General features: G+C 43.8%; 1 protein-coding gene across 3 annotated transcripts in view; it reads right to left on the bottom strand.

Annotated features, from left to right (window-relative positions):
• LOC141271787 (uncharacterized) overlaps positions 1-17,549 on the bottom strand; it is a 138,822-nt gene that overhangs the window by 15,479 nt on the left and 105,794 nt on the right. For all 3 annotated transcript variants that reach the window (XM_073681937.1, XM_073681935.1, XM_073681936.1), the window contains 5 exons: positions 9,524-9,669; positions 9,230-9,394; positions 9,026-9,146; positions 8,848-8,945; positions 8,560-8,650 (listed from right to left, as the gene is read on the bottom strand). In XM_073681937.1, the coding sequence (XP_073538038.1) occupies positions 8,560-8,650; positions 8,848-8,945; positions 9,026-9,146; positions 9,230-9,394; positions 9,524-9,601 (553 nt within the window). In that variant the 5' untranslated portion in view covers positions 9,602-9,669. The remainder of the gene's footprint in view (positions 1-8,559; positions 8,651-8,847; positions 8,946-9,025; positions 9,147-9,229; positions 9,395-9,523; positions 9,670-17,549) is intronic.

Genomic DNA, 17,549 nt, shown 5'->3' with positions numbered 1-17,549 from the left:
AGCGAGGGGTGGGGAGAGCTAATGATGAATTAGGAGTGGAGGGGGAGAGCACATGAAGAATGGGGGGTATGGAGAGCAAATGATGAATTGGGAGTGGGGGACAACAAATGATGATGAATTGGGAATGGGTAAGAGCAAATGATGATGGGAGAGAGGGAGGACAAGACAGAGGGGGGCATGTAAATTTAATGAATTGGGACAGGAGGCGTTGAGGATGATGGAGTGTGACTGAATGAATTAGGGGAAAGAGTACAGGTTCTAATTCATTTATATACTTATTAGGTGGGGAAAGTGTCTATTTACAGTTAGTGGGGGAGCAGTGGAGGATTACAATTTATATTCTGAATGGGGAGTTGCATAATAACTATACATTAATCATGGGTGCACATCTGTATTCAGCTGCGTAATGTAGAAGTAGGGGAATGTGCTCTAGATAACTGTGTGTTATTTTATGCAGAGATAAGTCCTGGCTGAAAGAAGTGATGGCGGTATGCGCTGGATGAAGGAGAAAAGTGAAGATGAAGGACTTCAACTAGAGACGTCACTGGTGAGTCGGTATCTTATCTGTACACTGACACTATACACTGTATACTATGTACAGAGCTCCTGTCTATAATGTCACTGGTGATCATTGCATAACCTGTACACTGACACCATGCGCAGATCTCCTGTGTATAATGTCAATGGTGACCACTGTATTACCTGTACACTATATACAGAGTACACTGTACACTGACACTATATTCAGAGCTCCTGTGTATAATGTCACTGGTTATTGCTGTATTACCTGTACACAGACATTATACACTGCATACTATGTACAGAGCTCTCATGTATAATGGCACTTATGTTAATATTAATATTGTTTTTTTTATTATTAATGATCAGTATTGTAGTATTCGGTCACTATGTGGTGGCAATATGTGGTCTGTCACGGTGTGGAAGTATTTGTTCCTTTTATGTGGTATTATTGGGTCACTATGTGATGGGAATGTGTGGTCTGGTCATGGTGTGGCGGTATTTGTTCCTTGTATGTGGTATTATTCGTTCACTATGTGGTGGTAATATGTGTTCGGGCCATGGTGTGATAGCATTTGTCTCTAGTATGTGATATTATTGGTCATTTTAAAAAATGTGTGACACATTCCCTTAAAGAAAAATAAATAAAAATATACCTAAAAAAGAGTGTTGGATATTTTAAGAAATGTTTAATAGGTTAGAATAGAGTATGGCCCTACCAGAAGAGTCTACCTTGCCCTGTTGACGGCTTAAAAAAAATCTATTAGCCAAAACAAAAAAAGCTGATGACTATGTATGTGATATGGTGTTCGATGGGAACTGTTAATGTGTGATTGGTGAGGACGTGTTACAGAAGTGGAGTTTTTCCAAGAGTGGGCGGTGTGACTGTGGGAGGTTTGAGGGTTGGCGTCAGAGCTGGGGTGGAGCCTGGGCGGAGTCTCAAGGGGGCCCGAAAATGTTGCCAGTATGGGGCCCTGAAATTCCTGGTGGCAGACCTGGCCCCTGATGTGCCTAAACAGTGGAAACCCCCCACAAGTGACACAATTTTGGAAACTAGACCCCTCAGGGCACTTATCTAGTTTTGTGGTGAACACCTTGAACCCCAGGTGCTTCACAGAAGTTGAGCTTTAAAAATAAAATTTTCAAATTTTTCCCACAAAAATGTTTTTCAGCCCCCAATTTTGCATTTTCATAAGGATAACAGGAGAAATTGCACTATACCATTTATTGTGCAATTTCTTCTGAGTAAGCTGATACCCCATATGTGGGAGAAAGCCACAGTTCGGGCACACAGCAGGGCTCTGAAGGGAAGGAGCACCATTTGACTATTTGAATGTAACATTTGCTTGAATAATTAGCGAACGTCATGGAGAGCCCCGGATGTGCCTTAACAGTGGAAAACCCCCACAAGTTGAAACTATTTTGGAAATTAGACCCCTCAGGGAACTTATCTAGATGGGTGGTCAACACCTTGAACCACCAAGGGCTTCACAGAAGTTTATAACGTGGAGCTGTGAATATAAAAAAACGGAATTAGTCTTACCGGTAATGATGTTTCCAGGAGTCCACATGATCGCACCATAGGAGGAGTAATCCCATATCCTCTGTAGGGACAGGAAGCACAAGAGGTTAAAAGCCCCTACACCCCCAACCTCCTCAGTGATTTTCCAAGAACCACATTGGCTGGGTACAACAAAATTTTATTTTAGACAGCTTAGACATATGTTAGAGTCACATACAGTAGCAATATAGGGAGGGAAATAAGGGTGCTGTCATGTGGACTTCAGGAAACATCATTACCGGTAAGACGAATTCCAGTTTTCCAGTACGTCCCCATGACAGCACCATAGGCCCAAGAACTCAGTTTAGGGTGGGATAACTGCCTGAATTACCTTCCTACCAAACACAGATCTCTACTGTGAGAGAACATCTAGCTTGTAGTGTTTGCAGAAAGTAGTATGTCCTGACCATGTGGCTGCGGTACATATCTGTTCAATGGTAGCCCCTGCTCTAGTTGCCCATGAGGTGGAAACTGCTCTGGTAGAATGGGCTTTGATAATTTCAGGGGGAGGCTGTCCTTCTGAGAGATAAGCTAGATTAATCATGGATGTGACCCATCTAGCTAACGATGGTTTTGAAGCCTTCCTGCCTCTATTTTTTCCCCCAAACGGTATAAAAAGATTAGAGTCTAATCTCCAGTTCCGAGTGGCTTCCAAATAGGCCAACACTGCTCTGTGGACATCGAGATGGTGGAACTTTTCCTCCCTCTGATTCCTAGGGTTTTCGCAGAATGATGGAAGAACCACTTCTTGGTTTAAGGTCATCGATGACACCACCTTCGGGGAGAAACTTGGATCCAGCTTAAGAATGATGCAATCATCCCGAATCTGCATACATGGCTCGACAACAGATAGAGCCTGGATTTCACCCAACCGTTTAGCCGTGGTGATTGCCACCAAGAAGACTGTTTTCAGAGTCAAGTTCTTTATTTCGAATTCATTGACTGGGCCGAAGGCAGGTTTGCAAAGAACTCTCAGGACAAGATTCAGATCCCACGGAGGGGAAGAAATTCTCTGGGTAGACCTAAGTCTCTGGATTGCCTTGACAAACCTGATTATCCAGGGATACGAGGACAATGATGTGTCGAAGAAAGCACCTAGTGCCGCAATCTGCACCATCAAGGTACTCGGTCTAAGACCTGCGTCAAATCCCGCCTGCAAAAAATTAAGGATCGCAGGGATGTTTGGCTGAGAGGTGTCTACTGTCCTGTGGAACTGACAAAATGTCTTCCAGACTTTTTTATATATGGCTTGGGTTACAGGTTTTCTACTAGCCTGCATGGTCTGGATCACTCTGGCGGATAAGCCCTTGTTTTTCAGGATCTCCCTTTCAGAAGCTAAGCTGAGAGCTGGAGTTGTTGAAGATTCCAATGCAACAGTGGACCTTGTGTCAGGAGATCTTCCTGTAATGGTAAAATGATTGGGTCTTCCAACGCTAGATGACAGAGAAGGGAGAACCAACTCCTCCTTGGAAAGAACGGGACAATTGCTATGACTGTCGCCCGATCTTCCTGAATTTTCCGCAGCATTCTTGGAACTAGAGGAGCAGGTGGGAAGGCATATGTTAGAACCTCTCCCCAATATTGTGAGAGAGCATTCACTGCCAGAGGATGATCTCCTGGGTCGAGAGAGAAGAAAGATGTCATCTCTGCATTCATTCTGGATGCAAAAAGTTCTAGGTGCGGCTGACCCCATCTGCGAGTTAGTCGTTCGAACACCTCTTCGTTCAGTTCCCATTCTGAAGCCTTCATCTGACGCCTGCTGAGGTAGTCTGCCTCCTGATTGTCGGATCCCCGGAGGTGAACTGCTGAAATGGAGCTCACTATCTTCCCTATACCTAAGAATATCCTGTTGGCCAGGGACTGGAGAAGTGGATGTCTTGGTATGCCCTGATGTCTGATGAAAGAGACTGCAGTGATGTTGTCAGACAAGATTTTCACATGTCTGTCTCTCACGACCACCCGGCTTCTCTGTAGGGCTTCCCAGATCGCCTGTAGTTCCCAAAAATTCGATGATCGGGTCAGACTCTCTGAGAACCATGTTCCTTGGAGATAAGAATCTACCACTCGAGCTCCCCATCCTGAGAGACTTGCGTTCGTGGTCACTAAAGGACAAGGTTCCAGAATCCACTGCACTCCCTTCTGTAGATTCTTCTGGTCGAGCCACCAGTGTAGAGAGTCCTGGGCGTTTCTGGACAAAGACATACTCCTGTCTAGGTAATTCTGATGTCTGTCTGTCACTTCCAGGATGCATTTCTGTAAAGGCCTGGAATGGAACTGGCTCCATCTGACGCAGGTGATGCATGACGTCATGATTCCCAAAATACTCATTGCCTTTCGGATCGAATGTTTCTTCTCTCTTGCAAAAGAACGAATCCTTTGTGGAATTGAGAGCATCCTGTCATCCGGTAGATAAGACATTCGCATTCGGGAGTCGAGACAGACTCCCAGGAAGATGCGTGAAGTACTTGGGACAAGATTGGATTTTTCTTTGTTCACAATCAAACCCAGGCTGGTTAATGTCTGTAGGACAAATTCCAGATGTTGGTTCATACCTAGAGGGGATCCTGCCACCAACAGGAAGTCGTCCAAGTACGCAATGATGGTAATATCCCTGAGCCGGATATAGGCCACCACCTCTGCCATGATCTTCGTAAAGATTCTGGGAGCAGATGACAGGCCGAAGGGAAGACATCGGAACTGGTAGTGGAGAATCTGACTGCCTGATGGTAGTGCAAACCTCAGAGATTGCGGACTTGAGGAATGTATTGGGAGGTGGTAGTATGCATCCCTGAGGTCCAGGGTGCACATTACCACATCTGCGTCTATTAGAGGAGTGGCTGATCTTACTGATTCCATGCAGAATTTTTTGTAGCGGACCCATCGGTTTAGGGGTTTCAGGTTGATAATTGTACGGAACTCCCCTGACGGTTTCTTTATTGAAAACAGAGAGGAGTAATGGCCCAATGTTGGTCGTGTTCTGGAACTAGCACAATAATCCTCTGTTATAGCAGCTTCTCTTTGTCTGTCCGTAGACGGGAAAGAGAGGTAGGGGAACCCTCTGTCAGGCGGAATTTTTGAGGGGGATTTTGAGAAAACTCTATCCTGTTACCCTGCGCTATAGTTGTTAGTATCCAGGGATTTTGAGTGACTCGATGCCAACTGTTTTTGAAAAACTTTAAATCGCCCCCCTACTCAGACATAGTCATTGCCGTTTTGGACGGGAGCTAGTACTGGGCTGGTATTTCTTATCTTTGTTCCTCTTATTAAAACTCCAGGTCGAAGAGTTTCTGAGTGTTATATTTACGGGAGGGGAAAGGTTTGCGAAAGGGCTGCTCCTGCTTTTTCTCCTTGGGGAAGCCCTTCTTTTTGTCGGACGCTTTTTCTAGAATGTCGTCTAATACTGGTCCGAATACTCTGAGCCCTGAATGGTGCACAGTTTGTTCTTAGAAGCTGTATCCCCAGATCATGTCTTTAACCAAACAGCTCTACAGGCTGAGTTGGAAAGCGCATTATTTCTGGCCGCAAATCTGACAGATTCTGCCAAAGCGCTGGCCATAAAATTCGTTGCCATTTTTAATAGGGGCAATGATTGAAGGAGAGATTCCCTCAGGGTGCCATCCCGTAGGTGACCCTCTAGCTCTTCTAGCCAGACTCTCATGGATCTGGCAATAGATGTAGCTGCGACATTAGACTTAATAATTGCCACCGAAGCTTCCCAGGCTTTTTTCAAAAGTTCATCCGCCTTCCGATCCATAGGATCTTTAAGTCCTGATGAATCTTCAAAGGGGATAGAGGTTTTCTTGACCACTGGGACGTCAATCTTAGGAATAGTGACCCACACATTGGTGTCCTCTGTGTCAAAAGATAGTCGGGCGCGGAAGTCTCGTGGAATAGAGAGTCTCTTCACCGCATCCTCCCATTCCTCCAGTATCATGTCCTTCACATGAGCATTAACAGGGAAAACCATGGATCTCTCAGTTCTAAGACCACCAAACATCTCATCCTGAATGTTACTGCTCTTCTCCGTTTCCTCTACTGGCATCGTATTTCAAACGGCTCGTAAGAAGAATATCCATACCATCTGAGTTGAACATATATTTTTTTCGTTCCCCACCCTGAGGTGGACTAATGGCCTCACTGTTGTCAGAGTCGCCAGATGGGTCGATTTCACCCTCAGAAGATGGTGATATATCTTCTCTGGGTCTTTTGGGTCCCTGGACATCCTGGACTCCTGAACCTGGGGGCTGCAGAGATGTAATAGAAGCCTGAACTTCTTATCTGATTATACTACGCATCTCATTTAATAAAGCCCTGTGCTCCTCCTTTAGCATGGAGGCTCTACATTCAGCACATAGACGCTTTGTATAGGAGTCGGGAAGTCTGATGTTACAATCCAGGCACCTCTTGGATTTCACTGTGGCCTTTTTCCCTGTATCCTTTTCCTCAGAAGGAGTTGGTAACTGCACAGAGATAGCCTATAAAAAATATGGAGGGCCTGGTAAGAGCAAGTTCCATTAACCATATAACAGGTAATGGTACACTTACATGACTGTGGGGCGATCCAGGGAGGGTATCAGCATGTGACATATCTGCCATTATACTGCCAGGGGTGCCAAAGCTGTAAGCCTGCCTTTGATGCTCCCCAGCCCACCTTCTTATACCTTACCTGGTCGTCCTGTCATTTTCTCCTGCTCCCTGGCGTCTGGTCGAACTGCATTTTGAATTTCCCGCGCGACCGCTGACCGGAAGTAGTCATCTATGAACTTGCGGTATCGACGCCGGGCGGTCCTGAAGCCGGGAGAAGCCGGACCCGCCTAGAGCAGGACACCAAGAGCCCCAGCGATGGGGAAGCGGCACCCGGAGACTCCAGCACGGAGGGTTGAGGGACTCCAGACAGGGAGTGTCGGCCCAGGACCCGCTTGGCGGCGAGAAGAAGAGAGCATGCCCCCCCCGATCCCCCAGGGTCCCTGTGAGGTACATTGAAACTTTGCACCAGTGCTCCCTGCACCAGCACTCCTCCTGTACTCCCAGTCCTGTGTAGGGACAGGAAAAACACTGAGGAGGTTGGGGGTGGGAGGGCTTTTAACCTCATGTGCTCCTGTGCCTACAGAGGATATGGGATTACTCCTCCTATGGTGCTTTCATGGAGACGTACTGGAAAAATCCCATTTTTTCCACAAAAATGTTTTTTTTAGCCCTAATTTTTTTTTTTCAAAAGGGTAATAGGAGAAAATGGAACCCAAAATTTGTGCAATTTCTCCCGAAATGTAGATACCCAATATGTGCGGGAAAATTATTTCTCAGAAATAAGGAGTGACATTTTGGAACGCAGACTTTGATGGAATAGTCTGCGTGTGTCATATTGCGTTTGGAGAGCCCCTGATCTGCCTAAACAGTGGAAAACCCCCATAAGTGACCCCATTTTGGAAACTAAATCCCTCAAGGAATTTATTTAGATGTGAGGTGAGCACAATGAACCCACAGGTGCTTCACAGAATTTCACAACGTGGATCTGTAAAAATGAAAAAAAAACAAAAACATTTTTCCCACAAAAATGTTGTTTTAGCCTAAAATTTTTTCATTTTCACAAGTATAGCAAGAGAAAATGGACCCCAAAATTTGCTGTGCAATTTTTCCTATTTACGCCGATACCCCATAAGTGGTCGAAAACTACTTTTGATGCACAGTGCGAAGCTCAGAAGAGAAGAAGCACCATATTGGAGTTCAGATTTTGCTGGACTGGTTTGAGGGTGCCATGTCACATTTGCAGGGCCCCTGAGGTGGCAGAACAGCAGACCCCACATAAGAGACCCCATTTTACAAACTACACCTCTCAATGAATTAATCTAGGGGTGCAGTGAGCATATTTACACCACGGGTGAGTCACAGAATTTTATACCATTGGGCAGTGAAGAAAAAAAATAATTACATTTTTACCACCAAAATTTACTTTTAGCCCCAGATTTTACATTTTCACACTGGGAAATGGGTAAAAATGGCACCAAAATTTGTCCCACAATTTCTGCTGAATATACAAATACCCCATATGTGGCTGTACAGTACTGGTTAGCCATACGGCAAGACTCGCCATATTTTAAAAGCTAGAATTTTTCCATATTTCGGCCAAAAGAGTCATGTGATGGCTTGTTTTTTGTGGGACGACTTGATGTTTTTATTGATACCATTTTCGGGCACGTGACATTTTTTAATACCTTTTCTGTATTCTGATTTTTAGGAGGCAGATTGAACAAAAAACAGCAATTCAACAATTGTTTTTTTATTTGTCATTTCGTGTGTGCTAAAATTGATAAGGCAGCTTTATTCTTCGGGTCAGTACGATTACAGCGTTACCACATTTATACCTTTTTTTATGTTTTGGCGCTTTTACACAATAAAAACTAAAAACTGCAGATTAAGCAACCACAACCAGTGACTTAGAAGAATCTATAACTTTTCTACATTTAGTAGTTACTACTCACCTGCGTGGTCAAATGTAGAAATCTCCTCTTTATACCACTCATCACCCTTCACATCTGTCTCTGTAGTATTAATATGGGTCAGAACTTCACCCTGAAACAAATATTGTAAAAGTCACCGACAGATGAAGAAGTCACATCTATGGTCAGTTCTAATCCTGACATCTCCACCATTCTCATTACACAAGAATAAACATATAATACTGGTGGATAAAACAAGACTGTGCACAAGACCTTCACAGCCGTCTACACATCATAGGGGAGATCTCATAACACCTTCTCTTCATCTACCTGATGATCCTGAGGAACACTGGGATCTTCTTGTTTACAGTCCTGTGGAAGAAGAGGACGGGGACATCCCTCTGGTGTTGTCCTCTTACTGGATAGAACTGGATGAAACAAATACAGAGACTAAATTCATTCTTTACATACATTATATAGGCCGTGTGTATTTAATCTCGTCTATTACCTGGTGATGTGAGAGGCTGGGGAACCTCCATGACGTCCTTGTATAAATCTTTGTGTACTTCTAAATACTCCCACTCCTCCATGGAGAAATAGACGGCGACATCCTGACATCTTACAGGCACCTGACACATACAATGATACAGTCATCCCCTCGATCCCTCCATAGCGTTACTGTATAATGTACAAGCATTCCCAGCAGTGTCACCTCTCCAGACAGCAGCTCAATCATCTTGTAGGTGAGTCCTAGTATCTTCTGGTCATTGATGTCCTCATGTATCAGGAGGTTAGGTGGAGGCCCCGTGATTGGGTTCAGGGGTCTTCCCCATCCCTGATAGAACTCACTAGAGGTCTTCTTCACTACTGTGTAATCCTGGTTATGAAGAGAAGTATCATTATATCGCACTACAGACATTTCCAGAGTCCTCACCTCTCCAGTTCTGTCCATCTGTAATTCCCATAGATAAGTATGATGTAATGTGATGTCATCAGAATCTCTCACCTCTCCAGTAAGCCGAAAGAGGATTTCTAGGGTGAGGTGTAATATCCTCTCCGCCATCTTGTCCCTGTCTTCAACCATCCTTGAAAGTCAATAGGGAAAAATCTCTTACATAGATCTCAACCTACAGAATTCGGTATTGCAAGGACCTGAATGAGGAGAAGATGAGCCGATGTAACGTCATAAGGAATCCCATGTAATAATACAATTACTGTAGATAATAAGCAAAAACATATTAGGTGGAAGAACATGCTCCTGTTTTTTGTTATTATTATTAACTGGCTGCTCTAGTCTGTCGAAACGTTGGAGATAGCTAATAGCAGGATGTGTCTTTTCTTGTCAGCCCCATGCAAATGTGTACTGTAACTGTATGTGAAAGCCTTTTACAGTAATTTCACTGCACACTGCATTATTCATACAGAAATGTAGAAGTTTATTGATACGGTGGATGTCTGCTAAGTGCAGCATACAAGTGCAATATATAATTGTGCAGCTATGAATTATACTAGAATTGAACCAGAAGGGAACTGAAGGTAACTAGATACATAGTCACGGTAAACAATGTTTGTGTTGGCATTCACTCTCACCTCTATAATCCTTCACTTCCTACTAACCCCCTAATCCCTATACCTAGTAAGGAACTGGTCATCTCACTCTCCATCCCTCCCATCCATTTCACCTCCTCCTCAGATCTGTTCCTCAACATACAGTGGGTACGGAAAGTATTCAGACCCCTTTAAATGTTTCACTCTTTGTTTCATTGCAGCCATTTGGTAATTTTTTTTTTCTCATTAAAGTACACTCTGCACCCCATCTAGACTGAAAAAACCCTGAAATGTAAAAATTTTGGCAAAATTTATTAAAAAAGAAAAACTGAAATATCACATGGTCATAAGTATTCAGACCCTTTGCTCGCACACTCATATTTAAGTCACATGCTGTCCATTTCCTTGTGGTCCTCCTTGAGATGCTTGTACTCCTTCATTGGAGTCCAGCTGTGTTTAATTAAACTGATGGGACTTGATTTGGAAAGGCACACACCTGTCTATATAAGACCTCACAGCTCACAGTGCATGTCAGACCAAATTAGAATCATGAGCTCAAAAGGAACTGCCCAAGGAGCTCAGAGACTTGTCAGAGAATTGTGGCAAGGCACAAATATGGCCAAGGTTACAAAAGAATTTCTGCATTACTCAAGGTTCCTAAGAGCACAGTGGCCTCCATAATCCATAAATGGAAGAAGTTTGGGACCACCAGAAGTCTTCCTAGACCTGGCCGTCCAGCCAAAATGAGCAATCGTGGGAAAAGAGCCTTGGTGAGAGAGGTGAAGAAGAACCCCAAGATCACTGTGGCTGAGCTCCAGAGATGCAGTAAGGAGATGGGAGAAAGTTCCACAAAGTCAACTATTACTGCAGCCCTCCACCAGTTGGGCCTTTATGGTAGAGTGACCCGACAGAAGCTTCTCCTCAGTGCAAGACATATGAGAGCCTGCATAGAGTTTGCTCAAAAACATATGACTATGAAAAATAAGATTCTCTGGTCTGATGAGACGAAGATAGAACTTTTTGGTGATAATTCTAAGCGGTATGTATGGAGAAAACCAGGCACTGCTCATCAAATAGTATACCACAAAAGGTCACAAACTTATATGCTTCCAATAAATATATCACCATCAAAGAAACCTAGGCCATATGCGCCTTGGTTTAAATGGAAGAAAAAATAGAAAGACACATAAAATTAATTATTATTTATTTCAACAGTTTAAAATAGAAACCGGATTAAAAAACAGGTGCCCTCAGAATACATAACAAACATATTCCCTTAGCTAAACAAATACAGTGGTGGGGGGCCCTATATCAAAAAGGGTCAAAAGGTATATTACAACTAATAAATATTGTGCACAATTCCTAAAAAAAGGGGACTAATAATGATATAATAATTTGATAATTTAATATCGGTAAATAGTACAACCTGCAGATAAGTAAAGTGCAAATGTGCCTGAAACAGTATCAAAATATGTACATTAATATATATATATATATATATATATATATATATATATATATATATATATATATATATATATATATATATATATACACACACATACATACACCCTAGGTCAAATTATAAATAAACATATAAAGTGAAAAAGTGCATAAAGAGATTAGTGCATACAAAAATACACTTGCAGGTGTACCAGAAGAACAAAGGTAGTGCAATAATTGTAATTACATCTTATGCATCCCATTTAGCAAGTGCTAACAACAAGACCTGTCAGGTGGATGCATAGAAATAAAAGCACAGAAGTAATGTGTACACCTCAAAAGAGATTACTTACATAATGACCACCAAGGGAATAGCAAGGGGAGATATGCCGTCCTAAACCCCGACGACGCCGTTTCGCCTGTAGCTTTTTCAAAGGGGCGAAATGCCCAATACAACCCCAACAGTGAAATATGGTGGTGGCAGCATCATGCTATGGGGGTGTTTTTCAGCTGCAGGGACAGGACGACTGGTTGCAATTGAAGGAAACATGAATGCGGCCAAGTACAGAGATATCCTGGCTGAAAACCTCTTCCTGAGTGTTCTGGACCTCAGACCTGGCCAAAGGTTCACCTTCCAACAAGACAATGACCCTAAGCACACAGCTAAAATAACGAAGGAGTGGCTTCAGAACAACTCTGTGACCATTCTTGTCAGGCCCAGCCAGAGCCCTGACCTAAACCCAATTGAGCATCTCTGGAGAGACCTGAAAATGGCTGTCTACCAATGTTCACTATCCAACCTGACGGAACTGGAGAGGATCTGCAAGGAAGAATGGCAGAGGATCCCCAAATCCAGGTGTGAAAAACTTGTTGCATCATTCCCAAGAAGACTCATGGCTGTACCAGCTCAAAAGGGTGCTTCTACTCAATACTGAGCAAAGGGTCTGAATACTTAAGACCATGTGATATTTCAGTTTTTCTTTTTTAATAAATTTGCAAAAATTTCTACATTTCTGGGGTTTTTTTCAGTCAAGATGGGGTGCAGAATGTACTTTAATGAGGAAAAAAAGGAACTTTTTAAAATTTACCAAATGGCTGCAATGAAACAAAGAGTGAAAAATTTAATGGGGTCTGAATACTTTCCGTACCCACTGTACAATCCTTTGTCAACAAACGCAGACAGCCACCTCATGCCCTCCCCTGCTCCCACCTACAAACACTTTCTCTGCTCCTCCTCACTGCCGGCAATATTTCCCCAAATCCTGGTCCTCCTCACCACATCTCCAGTCACTTCTACATCTCATCCACAATCTACCACACATTTCTGCAACCCTTCTAATCTTCTATCCCTCCGCCCAGCCTCCTGTTCCCCAGTCCCTCCAACAGGATCTCTACTGAACGCTCGCTCTGTCTGCAACAAACTTTCCTACATCCATGATCTTTTCATTACTAACAAACTTACCTTTCTCAGCATCACTGAAACATGGCTCACCCCCTCTGACACAACCTCTCCAGCTGCACTTTCTTATGATGGATTCCATCTTTCTCACACACCCCGTCCCAGCAACGAGCATGGCAGAGGAGTTAGTTTTCTTCAGGAGTTAGTTTTCTTCTGTCAGATAACTGCTCCTTCACTCAAATTCTACTGCCACCCTTGGTTACTCTCCCTTCTTTTGATGTGCATATCTACTCCCCCCTCCAGCCTCCAACTGGCTGTCATTTACCGCCCCCAGGGACAGCCACCACCTGGGTACTTCACTTCCTTTCCACTGAAATCCCCACTATCATCATGGGTGACATCAATATCCCCATTGACACTTTCAACTCAGAAGCTTGGAGACAGCCATCTCTCACTTCCTCCTTCGGCCTTGCTCAATGGTTTACGCAGCCACTCACAAAGAGGGCCGCACACTGAACTTTATCTTTACCCGCCTCTGTTCCCTATCTAACCTCTCTAACTCACGTCTCCATCTTTCAACCTACCTACATTCTCTTCCCTCTCCTCTCCAGGTATAAATCCCCACTTCACAAACTGGCACACCCTTGCAGAAATATTAAACACCTTGATCTACACTCACTCTCTGAATCCCTTCTCCCTCTTGCAAACATAATTTTCTTACACAATGCAGATGCTGCTGCGCTTTATATAACACCACAACAGCTGCAGCTCTCGAATCGGTCCCCCCCTCACACATACCAAAGCTCGCACAATCAGACAACCCTGGCACACCAGCCTGACTAAAGGGCTGAGTGAGGCAGGCTTCCAGGGTTGCCGAGCGGAGATGGAAAAGATCATACTCCAACGAGTACTTCCTTGCATTCAAACAGTTTCTGGCTACTTTCAAGTTCACATTCATTGCCACAAAACAAACCTACTTCTGATCTCTCATATCCTCCCTGTCTCACAACCTAAACAGCTATTCAATTCACTCCTCCGTCTCCCAGAATCTCCTCCCTCTACTCTCATCTCAGCTGAAGACTTTGCCTCATTCTTCAAACGGAAGATCGATAACATCAGAGAATGGCCTACAACCCCAACAGCCCCTCCTCATAACTACTCAGCCTTCCTTCAAAACCAGCTTCTCCACCATTACAGAAGATCAACTTTCCGCTCTACTCTCAAGTTCACATCTCACCAACTGTGCACTTGACCTGATTCCATCCCATCTCATCCCAAACCTCACCAAAGTCTTCATCCCAACCCTAACCCATCTCTTCAACCTGTCAGGAACAACTTGTGTTTTCCCCTCATTCTTCAAATATGCCTCGATCACACCCATCCTCAAAAAGCCCTCCATTGACTCATCTTCTGTGTCTAGCTATCGCCCCATATCACTTCTCCCCTATGCCTCAAAACTTCTGGAACAACACGTCCATATTGAACTGTCCTCCCACCTCTCCTCCTGCTCCCTCTTTGACCGCTTACAATCTAGCTTCCAACCACATCACTCCACTGAAACTTTCCTGACTAAAGTCACCAATGACCTACTAACCGCCAAAGCCAAGCAACACTACTCTGTCCTCCTCCTCCTGGACCTGTCCTCAGCTTTTGACACAGTGGTCCATTCCCTCTTACTGCAGATTCTCTCATCTCTTGGCAGCACACATTTGGCCCTATGTTGGATCTCGTCATACCTAACAGACTGGACATTCAGCGTCTCCCACACAACCTCCTCATCTTGTCCCCTATCTGTTGGTGTCCCGCAAGGTTCAGTCCTAGGGCCCCTGCTCTTCTCCATTTACACCTTCAACCTGGGACAGCTCAGAGTCCCACAGCTTTCACTATCACCTGATGACACACAGATCTACCTCTCTGGACCCGATATCACCTGCTTACTAACCAGAATCCCACAATGTCTGTCCGCTGTTTCATCCTTCTTCTCTGCTAGATTTCTAAAACTTAACATGGATAAAACTGAATTCATCATCTTTCCTACCATCTCACTCAACCACCCAGCGGACCTATCCATTAAAGTAAATGGCTGCTCACTCTCTGCAGTCCAGCAAGCTCACTGCCTTGACGTAACCTTGGACTCTGATCTCTCCTTCAAACCACATATCCAAGCCCTTTCTACTTCTTGCGGACTGCAACTCAAAAATATTTCCCAGATCGTTACATTCCTTAATCAAGAATCTGCAAAAACACTAGTCCATGCCCTCATCTTCTGCCTCGACTACTGCAACATCGTGCTCTGTGGCCTCCCTACTAACACTCTCACACCCCTCCAATCTATCCTAAACTGTGCTGCCCGACTAATCCACCTGTCTAGTTGCTATTCACCAGCCTCTCCCCTCTGTCAATCCCTTCACTGGCTCCCCATTACCCAGTGACTTCAGTTCAAAACCCTAACCATGGCATACAAAGCCATCCAAAATCGGTCTCCTCCATACATCTGTGACTTAGTCTCCCGGTGCATGCAAACTCCGATCCTCACAAAATCTCCTTCTCTACTCCCCTCTTATTTCCTCTTCCCACAATCACATACAAGATTTCTCCCACGCATTCCCCCTACTGTGGAGCTCTCTATCCCCAACATATCAGCCTATCACCTATCATGGAAACCTTCAAAAAGGAACCTGAAGACCTATCTCTTCCAACACGCCTACAACCTATAGTAACAATTGTTCCGCTATACCACTGCATGACCAGCTTTCCCCTCATCTACTGTATCCTCACCCATACCTTGTAGACTGTGAGCCCTCGCGGGCAGGGTCCGCTCTCCTCCTGTACCAGTCAGCAACTTGCATTGATGAAGATTATTTTACTAGTTTTTTATGTATACTCCTTTTCACTTGTAAAGCACCATGGAATAAATGGCACTATAATAATAATAATGTCACACTTACAGTCCTTGTATAGGTGCTTATAAGCCATAATTATACAACATTTCAACCTTGCTACCCATCTCTAAAGATGTACCCTTGTCTTCATCCTCTAACTCTTATACACAGATCTGGACTTACTACAGATCCCTCTGTGTTATGTCCATGGAGTGACTGCCTGCCAATGGAGTGAGACTCGATAAGCTGGGACAAAACCAGAGAGGGCAGATACAAGACAAATTCAGTAAGAAGGTCAGGAGATAGCCAAGGTCAGAACTAGGAGAAAAAAGTCAAAAGGCAAAATCGATAGGGAAACATATAAAGCAAGTAGAACGTAAGCCCGCAAGGACAGGGTCCTCTTCCCTCTGTACCAGTCTATCATTGTTAGTTCATTTACTGTAAGTGATATCTGTATTTTGTATGTAACCCCTTCTTATGTATAGCACCATGGAATCAATGGCGCTATATAAATAATAATAATAATAATAAAACGTGGCAAGGTAAATAGTGCAGGGTCAATAAGTACTTATAATTGACAATGCCCAGCAAACAGCTGAGAGTTTTAACCCCTCAGTGACCGGACCAATTTTTTGAAATCCGACCAGTGTCACTTTATGTAGTAATAATAACTCTGGAATGCTTCAACATATCCCATTTATTTTGAGACTTTTTTTTGTGACACATGATACTTTAAATGTGGAGAGAACCTCGGCACACCAATATGAGGGTGAAAAAAATCATAGAATTCTGGAGGTACAGCAAAAATTAGTTTATTTATTCAAAAGTACAATCCCTTTCTTCAGTAAGAATATATTAGTCATATATCACAGAGCATTCTTTGTCAAAAAAACATTGTTAACCGACGCTAAACGTCCGTGCGGTCTCTGATGTTGGGGAGACCACCCAACATATCCGAGACCGCATTTCACAACACAAATCCACTATTAGATGCTCTTGAATGATGTTGCCAATTCCAGCTCATTTTCTGACAATGTCCCACACTGTATCACAATTAAGGTTTCAGGTGATTGACCATGTTCCACTGAGTAGAAGAGCAGGTGATCGTGTATTAAGATTGAAAGAACGTGAATCCTATTGGATTCACAGATTACAGACTTTAGCACCTGAGGGACTTAATAGAGAATACGAGACACAATACCGTTGAAAGCATTCCATTTAATTAACAATGTGATTTATTATACTATATAATTGTTAAATTGGTCTACTATGTTTGCATTTTATAATTTTTTCCTTTTTTTTCTATGTTTCCTTTACAGGTTAATACCTAAAATGGGGGGTGCCAAATTGTTCTTCCTTATTTTTGCTTGGGACTTAGTATGAGACCCCAGTAATCCCTTTTCCTGTGCCTTGTACCACTTTCCCCTATTGTTAGGCCCTTTAAGGCTCTCTCTTTACTCGCACTCCAGCATTTCTCCGCAAAAATACACTGCGCATGCGTAGGAATCCCGATGCGGTCCACCGTGCGTTCCAACAACCGGAAGTACGCAGTGCACGCACCCGGAAGTCGCACAATGACTTACATGCACTGTTCTATGCACGCGACCGGATACAAGTGCAATACACGCTGTAAGCAGCGTCTGTCAGCGTCCTCTCACCCGGACCCGGGTATTTCACCCCTCACTGCACAGCAAGTAAAACAGGGATATGACGGACCACTTCACATATCGCCCTGAGCACCAGCACCGGCATATTCTTCC

The sequence above is a fragment of the Phyllobates terribilis genome, unplaced genomic scaffold (genome assembly GCF_046119375.1).
Source record: "Phyllobates terribilis strain yellow unplaced genomic scaffold, ASM4611937v1 Scaffold_5__5_contigs__length_657084704, whole genome shotgun sequence".
In the NCBI taxonomy this organism is placed as follows: Eukaryota; Metazoa; Chordata; class Amphibia; order Anura; family Dendrobatidae; genus Phyllobates; species Phyllobates terribilis.
Note: the sequence above shows the minus strand (reverse complement) of the source record. Positions and strands in the feature narration are given on the sequence as shown.